The sequence below is a fragment of the Triticum aestivum genome, chromosome 5A (assembly GCF_018294505.1).
Source record: "Triticum aestivum cultivar Chinese Spring chromosome 5A, IWGSC CS RefSeq v2.1, whole genome shotgun sequence".
Taxonomy (NCBI): Eukaryota; Viridiplantae; Streptophyta; class Magnoliopsida; order Poales; family Poaceae; genus Triticum; species Triticum aestivum.
In genome coordinates, this window is record NC_057806.1 from 179,081,492 (window position 1) to 179,101,702 (window position 20,211).

The window sequence follows — 20,211 nt, forward strand, 5'->3', positions numbered from 1 at the left end:
GATGTCTTCGTTCGAGGTCAAGGTGATAGGGCGCTTGAGGGAGTTCCTAGGAGAGCACCAAGAGGAGGCACCATGATCATGGACTCATGGTGATGGTGAGCGAATGGTAACGATTACTCGTTCCTGATTGGATTCACTCATGAAGGCACTAGGAAGGGTGATCGTGGTGCTGTCCATGGTCATGCCGGTGGCCTAATGACAAAGAGACTCAGACACCAGTGTGCACAGTGAGCGCAAGGCTAGTGTCATCCAAGGCCACTTGTCACAGCCCTAGTGTAATTAGGAGTTATAATGTGCATCATAATCATTTTGCATCATTTGTTTAATTGTGAAAATGAGGATAATTCAAAACCCCATAGAAATGCTATAAAATGCATCAAGAAAATAAATACACTTAGAGAGGTCGGGGTAGAGCAAACTTGACATGAGAGGAGTCCGTTAAGAGAGATCTGAAGGACTGGAATATCACCAAAGAACTAGCCATGGGCAAGGGTGTGTCGAAGTTAGCTATCCACGTGATAGAACCATGAGTTGGTTTCGAGATTTTTGGGTTTCAACTCTAGCCTACCCCAACTTGTTTGGACAAAGGCTTTATTGTTGTTTGTTTGTTATATATGTCCTTCAGAAATCCTAGAAAATTTCTCAAAGTTGCCTCTATATATGTGAAGTCTCCCTATAAATTTTCAAGAATATTGGAAAGATAAATGACACACTTGTAGATCAAACCTCCATTTGAATTTAAATTGGATTTATATTTTTAGAAATAAAACTATAAGCTTAAAAGTCCCAGAAATGAAGTTGTGTGGACTCGGAATAATCTAGTGAAGCCACATAAAAAGTCCATAGGATTTGGATCGAATTTGAGCCTTCAAACAATTTAAAAGTTGTTTGAAAGTTTGAAAAACAGGATTAATCTCTTGGGCCCAGCTCAGCAGCACAACTCACACCCAAGTAGATGACCACTCATTTATAATTAGGGATAACTGCGAGTGATGACATATGTCATGACATATTCTATTGGACAAGGTGACATGATGTTCCTCGACATCCAATTCAATTTGACTTCTTCCTTCTCATGCATGCATCTCTTTGGTATATGAGAAGATTAGGTCTAACAAGATTGTAGCGAGTGAGTGTCGTGAGGGAGGGCGGCAGCTCTGCCCAATACCCGATGCATACCCGCACTAACTATGCCAACTGGGCCATGATCATGTGTGTTCAGCTGCAGGCACAACGGCTATGGAAGGTTGTCGAGTTTGGCTATGATGAGCGCGACGATCGCACCGCACTGGCGGCGCTGACGCAAGCGGTTCCGCCTCAGCTGGTGCGCACACTGAAAGACAAGGACAACACCAAGGCTGGCCAGGACACACTCAAGACCCTTCGCATGGGGTGTGAGTGCGTGCGGGAGGTGAGGGCGCAGACCCACTGCCACTAGTTCGAGGAGCTCCATTCCCACGACGATACATCCATCGAGGATTTCATGCTTCACCTGACTGCCATCGTCAATGACTTGCACCTATTGAACGACCCCATCACCAAGCACCAGGCCATGCAAGTTTCTGCATGTGGTGCCACGCAAGTAACGGCGGATGGCAATGGCCATCAAATCCTTGATCGACCTCAAGACGTTGACAATTGAAGAGCTCAAAGGCCGCCTGCTGCCCGTGGAAGAGAACTACGACCTCGATGATGTGGGCAACAGCGTCGAGAAGCTCCTCCTGGCAAAGGAATGGACATCTCATCAACACCAACGCATGCAAGGCGCATCATCTAGTGGCGAGAAGGGCAAAAAGACGATGTGCAAGCCGAAGTAGAGCGAAGCAGCCCATGGACATCACCATGCAAACACCAGCTACACAACAAGCTCCAAATGGACCCATAACAAGGGCTCGCGCACGTGCCGTAGAAATCGAGCTAAACTCTTTCCTGCTTGACCTCCGTATGCACTTAGATAATACTTAGGCTACTACCTCACAGGGGGACCCTATGTGTGATTAAGTACAACGACAATCAACAGGGAGAAGTGAGGAAGGAACACCGGCTCCATGAAGAACAACAGGAAGGAAGCACAGAAGAAGGTGGCCAACAACTCAAGATAAGAGAAAGCTCTCTGGACACCCCATGCACATGGGGCCCCTGGACAACACAGAAGAAGGTCCCAGCAGCCGAAGATAGTAGAAAGCTTTGTGGTCACTGGAGAAGAAGGTGCCCAGCAGCTTAAGACAAGAAAAAGGCTCTCTGGACACCCCGTGCACATGGGGCCATGTATCCCGTGCGCACGGGTACCCCAAAAACTCTCTGGACACCCCGCACACACGGGCTCCAGGACCCCATGGACACGAGACCCCTTCAAAACCTTCTGGGCACCCTGTGCACTGAGCCAATTTACCCAGTACACACGGGCCTGCCTGCGAGTAGTGACTGGGAATTACCCTTGTACCCTCACTTCCTCTTCCACCTCAAGCACCTATATAATTCATACCTCCCCCATTTTCTATGATCTTGGCGTATATGTGTGGACAATAGAACCATCAACAAGATCATTGTAAGGTAAAGATTCCCTATTCCCCGTCTGGACAATATGTTGGATCAGCTTAGTGGAGCAATAGTGTTCACAAAGCTAGATTTAAGAAGCGGGTATCATCAAATTTGCATCAGACCCAGGGATGAATGGAGAACAGCCTTCAAGACAAAGGAATGGTTGTTTCAATGGCTAGTCATGCCAATTGGACTCTCAAATGGACCAAGTACCCCTATGCACTTGATGAACCAAGTCTTTCGGCCCTTCTTATCTCACTTTGTTGTGGTTTATTTTGATGACATCTTGATCTATAGTAAGGATGAGGATGAACACTTTGATCACATTCGGAAAGTGCTAGGAGTACCAAAGGAAAATGAGCTCTACGTCAACTTGAGGAAATAAATTTTCCTGCAAACACAACTTCTTTTCCAAGGATTTGTCATAACATGCGACGGTATTCGTGTTGATGATTCTAAGGTTGAAGCAATCCGAGAATGGCCAACTCCGAATACCATTTCTGATGTAAGAAGTTTTCATGGCCTTGCAACTTTCTATAGGCGATTTGTGAAGAATATCATGGCACCAATTACCAGGTGCTTGAATAAAGGGAAGTTCCAGTGGACAGAAACGGCTAAAGCTAGTTTCAATGAGATCAAGCAAAAACTATCACAAGACTAGTTGGAGTGTGATGCAAGTGGAGTAGGCATTGGAGCTGTTCTATCTCAAGAAAGGATGCACATTGCTTTCTTTAGTGAGAACTGAGAAGTTAAGCAAAGCTAGATAGAAATGGAGTACTTATCAGTAAGAATTATATGCAGTTTTTCGAGCTTTAAAAACTTGGGAAGTCTATTTGCCGCCTAAAGAGTATCGTTTACACTGACAATCAATCCTTGAAGCATTTTGGAAATCAAAAACATGTTGATCGCATGCTAGCAAGATGGGTGGCATATTTGGAGAGATTTAACTATCTCACTGTGCATAAATCTAGAGCAACCAAACGAGTGATCGATGCTTTCAGTCATCGTGCATGTCTCTTGACTTATTTTGAGGCTGAACTTCCTGGCATGAATCAAATAAAGGTGTGAGGATGACGAAGACTTTGGCCATGTTTGGGTAAGAATCGTGCTATATGGATGACAACAGTTGAACGATTCCTGCACGACGGTGGAAATCCAGCCACCCATGCATGCGACTTAAAAGGAAACAGCCGCTCGATTGAGATTCTATGGTCGTGCGGGAATCGGGTTGCACTTGTTGTCTGTGGAGCAGTTTCGTTTGGGTAAAGCACAATTGGGGCCAACCATTAGGTGATGACTATTTGGTGCAGAATGGCTATCTCTTCAAAAATGATCGTTTGTGCATCCCAAGAAGCTCTCTACGTGACAAACTGATCAGAGCGGTCCATTCCAGCGATCCTAGTGGCCATGTTGGACGGGACACGACTATCGCTAACCTACAAGCTCGTTACTTTTGGCCAAAACGAAAGAGGGATACTGGAAAGTTTGTTGCGATGCCCCATATGTCAAACCTGCAAAGGCCAAGTTCAAAACACAAGGTTACACATGGCTTTGCCTGTTCCTGTTGCTCCATGGGGGGATATCTCTATGGACGTCGTCTTGGGTTTGCCAAGAACAAGGCGAGGGAGTGATGATGTGTTTGTGGTCTTGGACAAATTCTCTAAATGGCTCATTTTATTCCATGTCGCAAGACAACAGACTCTCATCATGTGGCAAACCTATTCTTTAGAGAAGTGGTTAGACTTCATGGCATTCCAAGGTTCATCGTCTCAGGCCGTGGTAGCAAGTTTTTTGCTGCAATTTGGCTCACTTTGTGGAAGCAATTCAACATTGAATTAAAAAAAATTAGCACTGCCCATCCACAAACAGATGGACAAACCAAAGTGGTGAACAATTTTTGGGTAATCTGATCCATTAAATTTTTTTTGAGTTGATTGATCCATTGAATTTGTGGAGAAAGAAAGTGACAATTGATTTTGGCTTTATCTTTTGCAGAGTTCTCTTGCAATAACTCCAAACATAGATCCATAGGAAGGAATCCTTTTTCCATTGTCTACACTAAAGTTCCAACACATGTGGTGGACCTGATGAATACCATCAAAGAGAAACTCAAAATCAGCATTGTCCTTTGATCATAATCACACCGAGTTATTTGAAGAAATCTGTTGTGTTCTGGAAGCACAAAATCAGTTATATGAACAACTTGTTGACCGCAAAAGGAGGCTGAAATCATTCCAAGTTGGTGATAAGGTGATGGTCTACCTCCGAAAAGGGAGGCTGCCTTTAGTTGTTGAAGGTAAGCTTAGGCAATGAAGGTATGTGCCCTTCTCTATTATGAGGAAGATAAATGATAATGCTTATGTGATAGATCTTCCAAACGACATGGGTATATCCAACACTTTCAATGGTGCAGACTTGACTCTCTACCGCCCAGAAGAGGCACTCTATGAAGATAACTCGAGGTCGAGTTCCAAACCACGAGGGGAGACTGATGAGGAACAATAGATGAAAATAATAAAAATAAAATCATATGTCAATACTGTTTGGCTACTTCTAGATACTTCTACTCTAGTCTAGTATTTCTTTTCTTTTCTCAACCCTATCTACTATTTTCTAGTCTTCTAGCTATGAGTAGCTATGAGTGGAATGGTGAATCTTAGCCTTAGCCCTTAGGTAATGTTTTCTATAGTGTTCTAGCCATTAGTAGAAGTGAGATGTGAAGGCTTCCAAAAGCCCTATCAATAGAGGGCCCCACCTCTATTTGTAACCAAACTATGTACCCCCACTACCTATAATAGAACTTGGTGTTCTTATCTAAGATCTTGGAGTAGATCTTGTTGTCAGGTACTAGTGGGAGAAGATAAGAGAGAAGATTGGAGGGCTAGGATGAGAAGAAGACCTGATCTATGGATATCTCTGTTTCCCCTTTTTGCTGCTTTTTCCTTTATTTTACTTTCAAGTTAAGCCACTGTAATTCCCTAGCCTATATAAGGCCTTGTAACCTAAGAGAGGGGTATCAATCAACTATTCAGCCAAATATTGGTTATTATCAATACAGTAATACCTTTACATACATACACCATATACACAAGTTCCTCACTGTTCTTGGTGATTTCATACTTTTCCTCATTTTCTTGTTCTTGATCCACCTCAAATCCAAGGCTGATCCATCCAGGAACCGACACTTGTGCCCTAGGAGTTTTGGATTGAACTCCTGCTGCCACATTGGCCTATTTCTGCCTCTAGAGTGATATCTAGCCCCGCACGTTTAAATAGTTCCTTCAACACTTGTGTTGTACACTTCGTACAACAGGGAATGTATCCGGTGCACCCGCACTTGTGGTGCTACCGGTGCACCAGATGCCATAGAATGTTTTAAAAAATCTGAAAAAAAATCTAGCACGTTAATGTAACATCAATGTATGATGTCACAAAATTTCGTACAAAAAGTTGAAATATTTTTTGAGATATAAAAATTAACAAATTTGACATCAATGTGAGTTATTTTGGGGGCTCTAGATTTTTTGGGCCAAATCTAGAGCCCAAGTTATGTTACATACTATTTAGTGTTGAATTGGTCATTTTTGTTTTTCGAGTTATTGTTTGTACTTTGGCTTGAAATTTTGTGACAACCCACATTGATGTTGTATGAATGTGCTAAAAAAGTTTCAGAATTTTTTGAACATCTTAAATCTTGGAATTAATTCTAGTCTAGCAATTGCATGCAAGCAACGTTCATGGATTGCAGCATGTGTGTTAGCTGGAGGGTACTAATTTGTCGGTAGTTGCATGTGGCTAGAAACACGGTGTGTCCATGTTGAGGCTATTAAGTAGTGCATGCCCCATGCTTGAGTTGGTCGTCGTCAGGTACATGGTGCAATGTCGCCATGAGAGGACCTAAAGATGTGGGTGATCTGCATCGCTGATTCTAAGGGAACAAGATTAAGAGGGTGATTGTCAACGACCCAATTACTATCACGGCCACGTTGAACCACGGCAAGGCAGCCAGCCCACAAAGAGCGACCAGCACATGGGCCTGGGCCGTCGAGAACCAGCAAGAGCTAACAGCTATATATCTACAGGGGACACCAACGAGCTAGCCATCCGGGCTTGGATCAGGCAAAGGACGGCGGCTTCCCCCTTCCCTTCTCCTACCTCCTGTGCTTCCTCCTATCTTCATCTTCCTTAACCAATTCCTTGTATGTGAGCTTGATTACCTTGTAATGGACTGAACCACGGGTCGGATCCTAACATCATGGCATCAGAGCCTCCTTCCACCCTTCCGATTCGCCACAAATTCTTCTGAGTTCGTCCAATTTTTGCCTAATTTTTTTTCTCAGTTCATCAATTCCTTCCACCACCATGCATCCGGACCTGAAGGCCTACCTGGACGATTACCATGCGCGGACCATGGCACGTTATGACGCCATGGACAAGCAATACACGCTGATGTTGAAGATCCTCACGGGCATGTCGACCCCGCAGCCGGCGTGTCCCATGGCCACGGCAGCAGATAGCGGCCTCACCGACGACTCCAGTGTCCCGGTGGTCATCCCCGATAACTCTTCCTCTACCACCAAGGCCCACGAGACCTTCGAGCTCAACCCCGGCGCGTCCCTTGCTTCCATCGAGATGATGCCAGTCACCTGTTCGACAGAATGTCCGACCCAGGTAGTCACCATCGCCAGCGTCGACGAGGTCCACACCGCCACCACAACTGTCCACCTCGAGCCCGCGGTCGATCTCATCCACCAAGAGGTCGTGCCGATCACGACTGTTCATGCAACGCCTTCCATCTGCACCAGCACCACCAAGGTCCTTCCCCCTGTGGCAACCACCACCGATGTTGACCCCAAGGCCGGTGTGCAAGAGCTCGAAGCCCTCACTGTCAACACCACCCCAGTGACGAGCGAGGTGGACCACACCGTCGTCCACAACGTCTCCAGCGACCTTACTGCATCGACGCTGACAAGGTGTTCGGCGCAATGCACCCGTCGCCACACAAACCTACAGAAGTATGTGCTCCACCCGTCGCCATCGTTTTGGAGACATTATGCAGATGGAAACGAGAAACGGCCCATGCCATGGCCGTCCTTAGCTTGCTCTCGTGAACTGAATCGGAAGCACGTTGGGCTGCTGTCACAAGTTACATCTGCGATGAATCATTTTTCTAGTATTCTAGATTCTCTGAGAAGACCTGGAAAATATTTGCAAAGTATGCAGCTGAAACTACCATGGCCATCATTTTCAAGCAATTGCCCGGCAGTATCAGTGTAGTTAGAATTGCCCAAGTGCAAGCTTCCAGATGAATATTGTACTGCTATTGACAATTTTGCTTCACTGGTGACTACCACTATCCATGTTGTTTGTTCACTGGAACCTATTGAGCATCAGTTTTCAGTTGTTCTTGAGCAGGGGCGTTGGAAGTATTCTGAGAATCACATAAGGGAACATGCTGCTATAAGTGCTCTGACTTCTCCGACAGAATCCCTGAGATGTCGCCAAGGGGTGCACCTGAAACTACTGTGTTCATCATTCTCAAGCAATTGCCAAGCAGTACAGTTATGGTCAGAGCTACCGACAGTGGAATTTCAGTTTTGTGCTCATGGTCCTACTGATCCAAAAATCACGAGAGAAACCTGGTGGTGCTTGCTAAAAATTACTTATAAGATCGGTCAAATGGATCACCTATTCAGACCAAGACAGTGGCGGCCGCTCAAATATGATTCAGTTGCATGCTATCTCGAGGAGCCATCTTCACGTACACATCACCAACCTCATGAAGTTTCAGGGTTCAGTGGTGAGCTAGTACCATTACCATTCAGCGATGTGAGTTATCCTCAAGTTCCTTATCGTCAGTCGAATTCCATGGACGAGTCTTTCTGTTGTTTGCCGGGTGCAAAGCTGCAGTTTGGGCACAATAAACTACAGATTATGAGCATGTCAGTACAATGGCACTTTCTGAACCAAGAGAAATTAAAGGGGAGTGGTCGTTTTGATAGTGAATTCAAACCTGAACAAGTAGTTGATGTTTCAAAAACAAGAATTCAGTTTGCCGAGCTAATCAGCCTGGAGTGTTGCTCCTTCAAGTGTGGACCAAATTGCATACCATTTGTACTCTGGTGGGAATTCAACACATGATTCTAGTTCATTTGTACTTTTTGCACAAGATGACCAGTACTGAAGCTTTGGAAAAAGGTGATTGTCAGCATCTTATATCAACCAATTGTGTTCCAGCATATCTGAAATCAGATGAAGTCTGTGTTGCTGCTATTTGCAAGTTTGACCAGGGAATTTCTCAGGAGTGGGCGTTGATACTTTGTTCCAATCAGCGACCACTTCTTGTTTGTACAACTCAGGTGCATTGGAATCTTTCTGAGACGGGTGCTTGCTGGATCCCCATGATGCCAAGCTATATTCTTGTCCCGAGTCATCCAATAAAACAATTTATTGATGATCTGACCTTGGGTATTGCAGAACAGCGGCTAGTCATCTGTTGGGTCCAGTCCTCTTATGAATTTCGCGCTCATGACGCCCAACCGATGTTTTGGTTCAGTAAAAAAATGCCCAGCTGAAGCTACCAGGATCATATTTTTATGCACTTGTCAGGCAGTACAGTTGCTCTACCATTGGGTTCACGAGCACGTCACTGAGTTGGCGGGTAGTTATTACTTTGCAAAATTTTGGCGCACTAGAGATTCCCATGATTTAGTACATCACTGGGTAGTTCCTATATGTGCCAGTATACAAGCGGGTGGCAATCTGCTCAAGTATAAGTGGAGCGGACAATATGAATGGAGACTGTTGAAGCCTAATTTCCTGCAAGCTAGTTCCGTCCCCTGTTCTGATGCATATTTCTATGGGAACCAATGCACGGTGGTCGTTGAACTGTTGGTGCATCTTGTTGGGCAGCTAAGTGACATGTTTCATAAGTGGAGAAGCCAGTATCATATAGGGGCAAGCAACAAAATCACTTACAAATGGTATATGCTTTGGCATCTCAGTGGAAGGGAGTGGGCTCCTTCTGATTGAGTTGGAACTACTTATTCCAAAACCAGGAGAGCATTTGGTCTTGTTGCAACCCAAGCCTCCATGGTCACCTCTTGTTCCACCACAAATTTCTACACGATTCAGCAGCAATATGCGAAGAACTAATTCAGAGTTTCTACACCTCGCTGGAGTTCTTTGGGAAATCACTCCATTGTGGATCTGTGCTGATCATGTTAATATCTTGTCAAGCCATTGGTGGTGCTTCTCTTGGGGCACTTACCCAGATGCAGATGTCCTTGCTGCATGTCTGGGACGCTCAACCCCGAAGGAATTTCAGAGCACTGCACAGAACAATGAACAACATGCGGTACAGTCACTTCAACCGACAACTTCGTCTTATGCTCAATGGGATCCAGGAGGATTGGATTTTGCAGAACCAGCAAAGAACGAGCACCGGCTTGGGGGCAAGCCGGCCGTTAAGGAGGAAGGTATGTCAGCGACCCAATTACTATCACGGCCACGTTGACCCACGGCAAGGCAGCCAGCCCACCAAGAGCGACCAGCACATGGGCCTGGGCCGTCGAGAACCAGCAAGAGCTACCAGCTATATATCTACAGGGGACAGCAACGAGCTAGCCATCCGGGCTTGGATCAGGCAAAGGCAATGGCGGCTTCCCCCTTCCCTTCTCCTACCTCCTGTGCTTCCTCCTATCTTCATCTTCCTTCACCAATTCCTTGTATGTGAGCTTGATTACCTTGTAATAGACTGAACCACGGGTCGGATCCTAACAGTGATTATGTTAAGACTTGGGAAAGGAAGAAGGTACAGGACACGTCTAGTATGACGGTGAGAGTAGTCAAAAGAAATCTGACCACCAGTTGCCTTAGTAAGAAAGGGATCCAGCAAGTAGTAGCCACAGCAAAGGTAGAATTTACGTTGGCTATATTCAGAGTAGTACTCTTAAGAGGGCTAGGTCAGTTTGAGCAAGTCCTATAAAAGGATGTGTACCCCATGGATGTAAAATAAGCATCTGTTGCCCAGAACAAGAAATCTCCTGTGCGCGTTCGTCCCCACCGTGAGAGGAGAGTTCAGGCTAACAGATGGGACATTGAGGATTTGCTACTGCATTGTTCCAGGACCAACAAATCAGTGAGATAATCGGCAGCACATCCTCAGAAGCCGGCGCTTGAAGTTGCAAAACATCAATTCCCCATAACCAGAAAGTTTACTGCCAGTTTCTGGTCAGATCTATATGACTATCTGAATTTCTTGAGTTTGCAACTGACATAAGTTACCATATAATCATCCAAAGCCTATGTTTTTAAAGCGTCCCTAAGGCGACGCCTAGGCGTCGAAGCGCTCCCCCTCCGCTTTGGAAAATCGACCGCTTTGGGCGCCTAGGCGTCCAAAGCGCCCGCCTAGGCGTCGCCTAGGCGCCAAAGCGCCCCCCCTCCCTAAGGCGGTAAGGCGTCGCCTTAAAAACATAGTCCAAAGCAGTAACTAATTAACACAGCTAGTCATCTAATGTGATTTATAGGTTATAGCTAAAAAATAAGGAAATTGTGTGGCAAAACTGTAACCATGACAAATTCAGTTTGGCGAGGATGATAGGTGCCAGAAGAAGACTTGTGCTAAATGATAAACCAGCAGCAACTTGATATTATGGAATCTAAGCAGAAGTTAATGCATTGAGCTCATATTATGTGTATATGCTAAATGTATAGAAAATAACATGTAAACTTACAGGAAGATCAGAAAGAGACTGGGATATTGCACTGCAAGCCGCAGCAGTTGCACCAGTCTGTATGGCATTCATGGAGACATCAACAAGGAAGAAATAGACAGCTGGCATTGGTTCCCGGACCTGAAATGAATGAAGTAATTATCGTTACCATGGTACCAAATGGCAAAACTAAAATATTTAGAAAAAAGAGCAGATATGGTGCAAAATACAATACAAGTTATCCTGGTTACATGCTGATCAATCAAATAAAACCAAATCGTTAATACAAACGGTAAGGCCACAAGATATAACTACCAGTCCTCTAAAAACACGGATACGTGCTGGATACAGCGCATCCGTATTGGATACCGCATCTGACAAGGATTCGTCTCCGATGTGTGGCCGATACATGACTGTACCTCCCCTGATACGGACCAGCCCAGTAAGACTCAACCCTAATGCGATGTGGTGCTCCCTCCCCTCTTCCTCTCCAGTAGAGTAGCTCCCTGTGGTCCTGTAGATCTCTCGGACAATATTGAACTTTTATGTTTGCTAACTTGCTGTTGCTGTTTGGCTGTTTGTTCTTGGCTTTTGTTGGAATAATGGACAAGAAGATAGAAGAGAATGGACTGCACTGACTAAATACATGCTAAATGGCTCGATGACTAATTGATAACATATTATTATTATTATCATCATCATCATCATCATCATCAAAATAGTCAAATGTATCCCCGTCAGCGCTTTTCAAAAGTGACGTATTTATGTATCCGTATCCCCCCTATACTGAGAGTGCAATTTAGCTAGTACTACGCTACAGTTGACAAATCTTGCTAAGATGAAGTTACAAAAAGGCTCAACAAGGCATGGGCATACCAGAAATTCCTTGGTGGCAATGAATTCAACTGTTCCTCTACATAACTCAGGCCTGTCATCAGCATCACGTCGCCTACCATCAGGCCCTAAGTTGCACAAGTACTCCCTTGGAGTATCATTGCTAAATCCTGCAAAATCAGTGTGCATTGTTTAATGGGAAGTAGCTTTAGTTGCATAATTTAACAACATTTTATGAAAATAGTATAGAGCTACGAGACAAAAAAGAGGGAAAACCCTGACACGGAAGAAGTGAACTTTAATAGTGCCGTCTTCTCAAGGAAGAGAATGAGATAGCATCAGACTTTTAATGATAATTTAATTTCATATGAACATGGTCTACTGCCAAAGGACGAAAATATTTCTAGTGGCAGCTTGAAATGATAGGGAAGCTGAACTGCGCGTTCAACTAGCAAGCCTTAGTCCCTTACCACATAAGTTACAGATGAAAATTTTCCCTTGATCAACGAATCTCATGAATGGATTTATGTACGCTTTGCAGCGAGAACACCTGATAGGGCCCATCTCCCCAAAATCCACGAGCTACAATAAGAAGCTGGGTCAAGTTCAAAGCAAAATGAACAAGATTTCCTAATCAAAACAGATTTATCATTAGGTGCTTTGAAGCTGTCTGTCCAGGCAATCAGGAAATGGAAGGGAGCAAAACTATTGCTACAGAAAAGATCTGTATACAGTACTTTCTGCTATCGCTACAGCGTTCTTACTAGGTGTGTGCCCAGAATTTAAGTCATCCAAGTTGTTCATTGGGGGGGGGGGGGGGGGGGGGTCTTATTTGGACGGTGAGAGACTGGGTGTGCCCACTTTATGTTGGAGAAACAGCTTCTATGGGCTCGGACTGGTTTACATGTATGATGCAGCTTTGCTCACAAAAAAAGACATCTGGGGGCGGGTTGCTTCCTATCAAACTGCAGGTCCGGCCCATTTTTTGCAGGTAGGGGTGTGACACCGTCTATTCTCACCAAAGCTTCGCCAGGGAAGTGGGAGAGCAGGCCTAGGCAGAGAAAGGTGTTGTTTAGAGATGATGGAGGGAACAAAACAAGTTGAGACTGAGGAATCAAGTGGACAATTTGCCCTTGGATGGTTGATCAAGCGAGAACCTTTATGCCTGCCTTATGCCACCCCAGGAACGGTTTAGGTGGCTAGGAAATAATGTGCTGTGAGCTCCCTTAAAATTGGCCACTGGAAGGAAGCCATCTTCCCTCAAAGACATCGACTGCGATAAGATTCAAGACCAAGATTTTGTGGAGAATGAAAAGAATCAAGGGAGAGGAACTCAGGAAGTCAATATAGCGAGGGCATGAATGGGCAGCAGTTGACATAAGGGCCCACCCTACAGCGCGGTGATTGCAGGTGGGAGAGGAATGGGGGCAGGCGCAAACATTTATAATAGAGAACATTAAGCTAGTTTAAAGCATTCCACACAGTGTTCGTCGTATCAAAGTGATATGCTGTTCCCAGAAGACAAGTGCAGTAGCAGAATCCTAGCGTCAATCACTTGGGCAGGGTATACAAACAATCACATGGAGAGCGCACGAAATCCTGCTAATTGCAATTACCTGCTCACCTTTTGGTGAATGTGCCAACATATAGAATAAATGATGACTGAAGAATCGGCACATCAGCAAGGTGTGGTATTTAGAACCAAAAGATTCCATTGAAGTCAACTTTTAGGTACTACACAATTAGATGGTTGTGAGTATCTAAAAGTTGATGACAGTAAATAATTTCACACAATGACACTCATAATTCCAAACCTAGCAAATATTCCTAATGTGTAACAAGCATAGATCAGTATAACTGTCACCAGTGGAGATTAATTGCTCTTTGGGTTACTTTAAGCGCCAAAACTGAGAAACACCTGGATAGCCTCCTCAGAAGGATGGGGAAGAGCAAAAGGTTGCACCATTATAGCCAATGGCATTCCTGATGTTGTCAAGAGATCACCCGTACATGGTATCTAACAGGATAGGGAAACGGAGCAGTTTAGAAAGGAAACTTACGACCAAAGAAGAAAACAGAATATTGATCAAATCGAACCTGATTCATGGTGCACCGCATCAAACGGGGACTGCAATTGCCGGTGTCCTTCACAATAAATTCACTTGATGCAGCCTACGATCAGCAGCAATGCTGTTAGATGAAATTAACAAGTATAGTCTAGTGAGAAACGTCTGGAAGCAGCGTTGTCAGAGTAGACGCATATATTTGATATTTCTAATTACAGATACACATACCGGCGGAACAGCTGCTTGGCCAGCTTGCCGAGTCTCAAAAATGACAACTGACGTCTCGGTAATAGGACGTGGAATCTGATTAGGGTCGATTTTGGATGGGGTAGAGACCTGGGCTCCAGCATGGGGAGAGTATGGCATGGTGGGTGTGGATGGCATCCCCTGGCCTAGTGCATTAGGCGGCATGGCACCAGGCATGCCAGGCATTCTCACGGTTCCCTAGAAGTTGAAGAAGATAAGATCAGCTTAAGGCCATAAATATCAGGCTCTGACAATATAAAATTCAAGCATAGCATCCACAAAACAAAGATAAAAGAAAGACAATATATCTCTTACCATCACACCAGTAAGGATCGATCATGTAAACAGAACACCTAAAGGGCACAAATTAGGCTCCATGCATCATAATAACTCAATTATGTAAGGTCTGAGGTATTCCATCAAAAAACTCCAATAGAAGAGAAATACATTTTTTTCATGAAAATTGTGATAATCAATCATCTAGGTGAATAATCAGCTACCTCCTAAAATATCCAAACATGAGAAAACCCTGACTTACACATGCCATCTTAGTCAATACTTCACGGGGAATAGTCTAGAACATTCATGCGCATGTATGTTTCAATTGTTTTCAAACAAAGTTGAACCATACTCCCTTCGTCCACGAATATGTGTACTTCTACGTTTTGTTCCAAGTCAAAGTTTTAAAATTTTGACCAACTTTATAAAAAATAATAGTAACATATGACATAAAATTGGTATATTACGAAAGTACATTTCAAAACGAATCTAGTGATACTACTTTAGTGCCATAAATGCTGCTACTTTTCCCGATAAAGTTGGTCAAAGTTTTAAAACTTTGACTTGGGACCAAATCTAGATGTACACTTATTCACGGACGGAGGGAGTAAACCATTACTTTCCAGAAGACACTTTTTGAGAAAACAAACTATAACATCCTTAGAACATGTCACCTTGATAGAACAAATCATTACGATTCAATATTGAACCCAACAATCTATGAAGGTATATGTGAAACACTAAAAATAATAATCCTTCACCAAGGCATGCCAAATCACACACACGACAGGAATAGTGAGTTTCTTATCAGCCTCTAGACCATAGTTCTGCAGACATATCATAGATAAGGGGGGAAAGGAAGCATCCTTGCTACCAAGGTCAAGCTCAATTCTGATAATTTTGGACATTAGTTATTTTGAATCATGTGCAACAAACAGTTCGGGTGCTACAACTGCCCAGTCTTAGTTCCAAATTTATTTACTCGCTAAAATCTCTTCCATTTCAAACACTTTTTGAAACTTAATAAGAACACTCACTGGTCGTGTCTGCCCTTGCCACCCTGGAGGCCGAAATGCTGGTGCATTAGCCCCAGGAACCCCCATGAACGGTGGTGGCTGAGATGCAGGTGCGGTCTGAGCCCCAAATAGCGGAGTCTGCAATCCTGGTCTCTCCCCGCCAAACTGCGGAGGCCCACCATAAGCACCCTGCTGCGAGGGTCCCCGTGCAGCCCCAAACGGGGGGATCGACCCACCAGAGTAGGCAGGTCGAGACACTGCCCCAGACAGCCCGCTAAACGGTGGTGGCTGAGCTGCTGAATACGGGGGGGCACCCAATGGAGCAGATTGGGCTGTTGCTACAGGAGAGACACCGAAAGGGGCAGGCTGCGACACCGCAGCAGGTGGCCCACCGAACGGAAGAGGCTGGGATGCCGCGGGCGGATCTCCAAATGGCGCTCGTTGCACCTGCGCCGGCAGCACGGGCGGCGGGCCATTGAAGGGAGGCCTCTGCGGCTGTAACGACTGCGCCGCGAGTGGAGCGCCAAAGGGAGGAGACTGCTGGACCGACGGCGCTGTGCGGGCGAAGAGCGAGCCCGGCGGCGACGGAGTACCAGGGAACGGGCGGGTGCCAGGAGGGGGTGCCTGCGGACCCCGGATCGACGACGCCACGGGGCCATCCCCTTGCGGAAGCCCGACGGAAGCAAATGGCGGGGGGGCGCGGGAGATCTGGAGGTTAGAGAAGGAAGCCGGAAGAATGGAGGAGGGAGAGGGACCGCCCGGTCTGGGAGCCGGGGTAGGGTTTTGCGGCGTGCAAGGGGGCGGCGGCCTCGACATGGGCGCGGCGACGACAGGAATCGATAGGAAGATCGGGATCTGAGGTGAACAGGCGGGGTAGGAGAGAGAGCAGAAAGGAGCGTTTTATGTCGAAGTGATGATCCAGGAAGCGTTTCCCGAGCGTACGTATCGCATCACCTGCCTATATCCACGTAATTCCCCGATAGAAATGATTATCGCAAAATTACCGACAGAATCTTACGCGCCCTTTCACGTACGGTGAGATCTTCTTTACCGGTTATAAAAAAAAATCTTCTTTAGGCTGGTCATAGTGAGAGTAACTTAGCCCTAGTAACATAACACACCTCAAAAATCTTCTTTAGGCATGTAGTTAATGAGGAGAAAAATGTTTAGAGTAACATAATATGTTACCATCACATAAGGCCAACTCCACCGCGCGACCCCAAACGGACGTCCGTTTTGTCCGGATTCTGTCTGTTTGGGTAGGGATTTGGGTTCGTGTCCTGGGATGCGATGGCCGTCCGTCCAGCGCGCGGACGCATCCCGGCCGCATCATGTCCGCGTATTATTTCTTTGCAAGTCCTTAACTTTATTTCATCATTCATTTTTGGTACATGAAAAATACATCATCATATTTTGACTAGTAAAATAAGACCAAAGAAAACAAGAACACAAGAATACATTTTAGAAGATACCCAACTTCCATAACTGCTCCCTTGAGTTGGGTTAGGGCCTTCTCGGTGCACTCGTTGTTGATCTGTGGAGGAGGAGGCTCGATCTGGCATCCTCCTTTCTTCTTCAAGCCAGATGTAGATGTTGCTTCCTCCTCACACCTAGTCTCGTGTCTAGCATCTAATCTAGCAACAAGTGCACTTGTCTCATTTACAGCCTCTATACTAGCTAAAAATGCATGAACATGTACTAAATTTCGCTCTATCAATATATCGATGTAGTCTTCTTCCCAATACCAAAACTTGCATCCATTCTACACACAAAATTTGAAGTTAGCACAACTAGTCAAATCTAGAGCACAAAACGAAGCTAAAAAAGCGCATACCCCATCGTTTAAGCATTTGATGAACACCCATCCAGGATGTTCCGGCGTTGTAGACACGCGGTGCACGACCATCCTTGGGCAGTGGTCGCACTTAATGAGTGGCCACGGTGCGTCGGCGAGCTTTTGGGCAGCACCAAGCCCCGCCGGCCGCCATTCGTGTATCTGCCGGCGAACCACCGACGGTGCAGATCCGAGCGGCTAGAGGAGGAGCCACTGCCTGCATGTGGCCTTGCGGCCCTGCCAAGGCCTTCCGGCGAGGTGTCCGGCCAGTCCATGGCGCGGCCTGGCCTCCCACAGCCGGCCGAGCTCAAGACCGACCGGATCCGCCCCAAAACAGGCCGGCGGGTGCGCAAACCAGGTGGTCGTGGTTGGGTAGCTCGGCGGCGCCGAGGAGAAGGGATTGGGCGAGCTCGCGTCCGAACTGCACGGCTGCAATGGCAGCGGCGGCGGCGGCGAGGGGAAGAGTGGAGGGGATGCGGCCGGATGGAGGAAAGGAGACGGATAGAAAAAGGCCTGCGTTGTGCCACCGATGGGCGGGCTAGGGGAGGACACGCGCAGACGACCCGCGCGTCCTCGTGGTGTCCGTTTCACCCCCAAAACGGCGCAAACTTGGGCCGCGGATGGGTCGAAAGCGGACACAAAGCGAACAAAAGTCCGTTTGCGGCCGCGGCGCTGGGCCGTCTCATTTGTCCCTTTTACCCTAAACGGACGGAGGCGGGCAAGATATGGAGTTGGCCTAACACTTTCCAAAACAAGATGAATCTACAAGCTAATAAATACAACCACCTATGACACTACTTATATATTACTTCACATTATGAAAATAATAACATAGACTAGTGTCATATGCATAACATTAGTGTATGTTACTTTTCACTATAACTAGCCTTACCGTGCTACTATCGCAACGCTACATGCAGCGAAGGAATTGTGGTCCATGCAACAACAAAAAAAGTGAAGGAATTGTGGAAGCGCCGCGTCGACACATGGATGAGTAAAGCGAATGGTGGGATTCGCATCGTGGATAGTGTGAAATGCATAAATCACCGCAATTGCATGCAAAAATCAGAACAATACAAATTGTGACATTTGTCCAAAAAGGAATCATGACAACGATAAAAAAATACGGACGAACAAAACTAATTTCATGACTTTTCTAATTGGTCAGGTATACATGTCATAGCTAATTTTTTTAAAATAATATTTTTTATTAATCTATAGAAATAATACACGCTTTTGATATATTATTACACAAATAATACGGCGTCGGTCTGGGGTAAGCCGACTATAACTAATCGTCTTACACATAGCCGATTAGGGTCCAGTCGGCTTACACCAGGCCGACTGACCAGTCGGTTGAAGCACTGCCTCTAGTCGACCTCTTGTAAGTTTATTACCCTCTAGTTGGCCTCCCGTAAGTCATTTTACCCATGGACAATTAGTTTCAATCGGCGCAGATAGATGCATGGTATCAAATTTATGAGTTAATGGAACTATATTTCGGACCATAATTTTATCCCATCACCCTCGCTCGAGCCTGGCCTAATTTTCCGCAACACGTTTTCATAATATGTTTTGGCAACCCTTTCCCGACATCTTCTTTCCCGCCATCTTCTTTCCCGTCAACCCCTTCCTTTCCAGCCAACTTCTTTCCCGCCAACCATTTTCCGTCATCTTTCTCTTCTCGGCCTACCTGTTGGGGAACGTAGTATTTCAAAAAAAAACGTACGATCACGCAAGATCTATTTAGGAGAACCATAGCAACGAGCGGGGAGAGTGTGTCCATGAAGAAAATATGCCCTAGAGGCAATAATAAAGTTGTTATTTATATTTGATATATCATGATGAATGTTTATTATTCATGTTAGAATTGTATTAACCGGAAACTTAATACATGTGTGAATACATAGACAAACAGAATGTCATTAGTATGCCTCTACTTGACTAGCTTGTTGAATCAATGATGGTTATGTTTCCTAACCATAGACATGAGTTGTCATTTGATTAACGGGATCACATCATTAGTGAATGATGTGATTGACTTGACCCATTCGTTAGCTTAGCACGATGATCGTTTAGTTTGTTGCTATTGCTTTCTCCGTAACTTATACATGTTTCTATGACTATGAGATCATGCAACTCCGAATACCGGAGGAACACTTTGTGTGCTACTAAATGTCACAACGTAACTGGGTGATTATAAATGTGCTCTACAGGTGTCTCTGATGGTGTTTGTTGAGTTGGCATAGATCAAGATTAGGATTTGTCACTCCGAGTATCGGAGAGATATCTCTGGGCCCTCTCGGTAATGCACATCACTATAAACCTTGCAAGCAATGTGACTAATGAGTTAGTTAGGGGATGTTGCATTACGGAAATGAGTAAAGAGACTTGCCGGTAACGAGATTGAACTAGGTATTGAGATACCGACGATCGAATCTCGGGCAAGTAACATACCGATGACAAAGGGAATAGCGTATATTGTTATGCGGTTTGACCGATAAAAATCTTCGTAGAATATGTAGGAGCCAGTATGAGCATCCAGGTTCCGCTATTGGTTATTGACCGGAGATGTGTCTCGGTCATGTCTACATAGTTCTCGAACCCGTAGGGTCCGCACGCTTAACGTTCTATGACGATTTGTATTATGAGTTACGTGATTTGATGACCGGAGTTTGTTT

The 20,211-nt window shown here is 45.4% G+C and overlaps 1 protein-coding gene and 1 long non-coding RNA gene across 3 annotated transcripts in view; both read right to left on the minus strand.

The window, feature by feature from the left end:
* Window positions 1–16,627, minus strand: part of LOC123102750 (protein transport protein Sec24-like CEF) — a 28,732-nt gene extending 12,105 nt beyond the window's left edge. For both annotated transcript variants that reach the window (XM_044524182.1, XM_044524181.1), the window contains exons 1-7: window positions 15,718–16,627; window positions 14,384–14,599; window positions 14,187–14,261; window positions 14,008–14,106; window positions 12,560–12,671; window positions 12,132–12,259; window positions 11,277–11,396 (exon numbers count right to left, since the gene is read on the minus strand). In XM_044524182.1, coding sequence (XP_044380117.1) covers window positions 11,277–11,396; window positions 12,132–12,259; window positions 12,560–12,671; window positions 14,008–14,106; window positions 14,187–14,261; window positions 14,384–14,599; window positions 15,718–16,512 — 1,545 coding nt within the window. In that variant the 5' untranslated portion in view covers window positions 16,513–16,627. The remainder of the gene's footprint in view (window positions 1–11,276; window positions 11,397–12,131; window positions 12,260–12,559; window positions 12,672–14,007; window positions 14,107–14,186; window positions 14,262–14,383; window positions 14,600–15,717) is intronic.
* On the minus strand, window positions 1,041–11,266 carry LOC123102751 (uncharacterized). The gene is made up of 2 exons (XR_006449267.1): window positions 8,555–11,266; window positions 1,041–8,445 (listed from the first exon to the last, which is right to left on the minus strand). It is a non-coding gene; the product is annotated as an uncharacterized lncRNA (long non-coding RNA).
* Window positions 16,628–20,211: the final 3,584 nt, after the last annotated feature.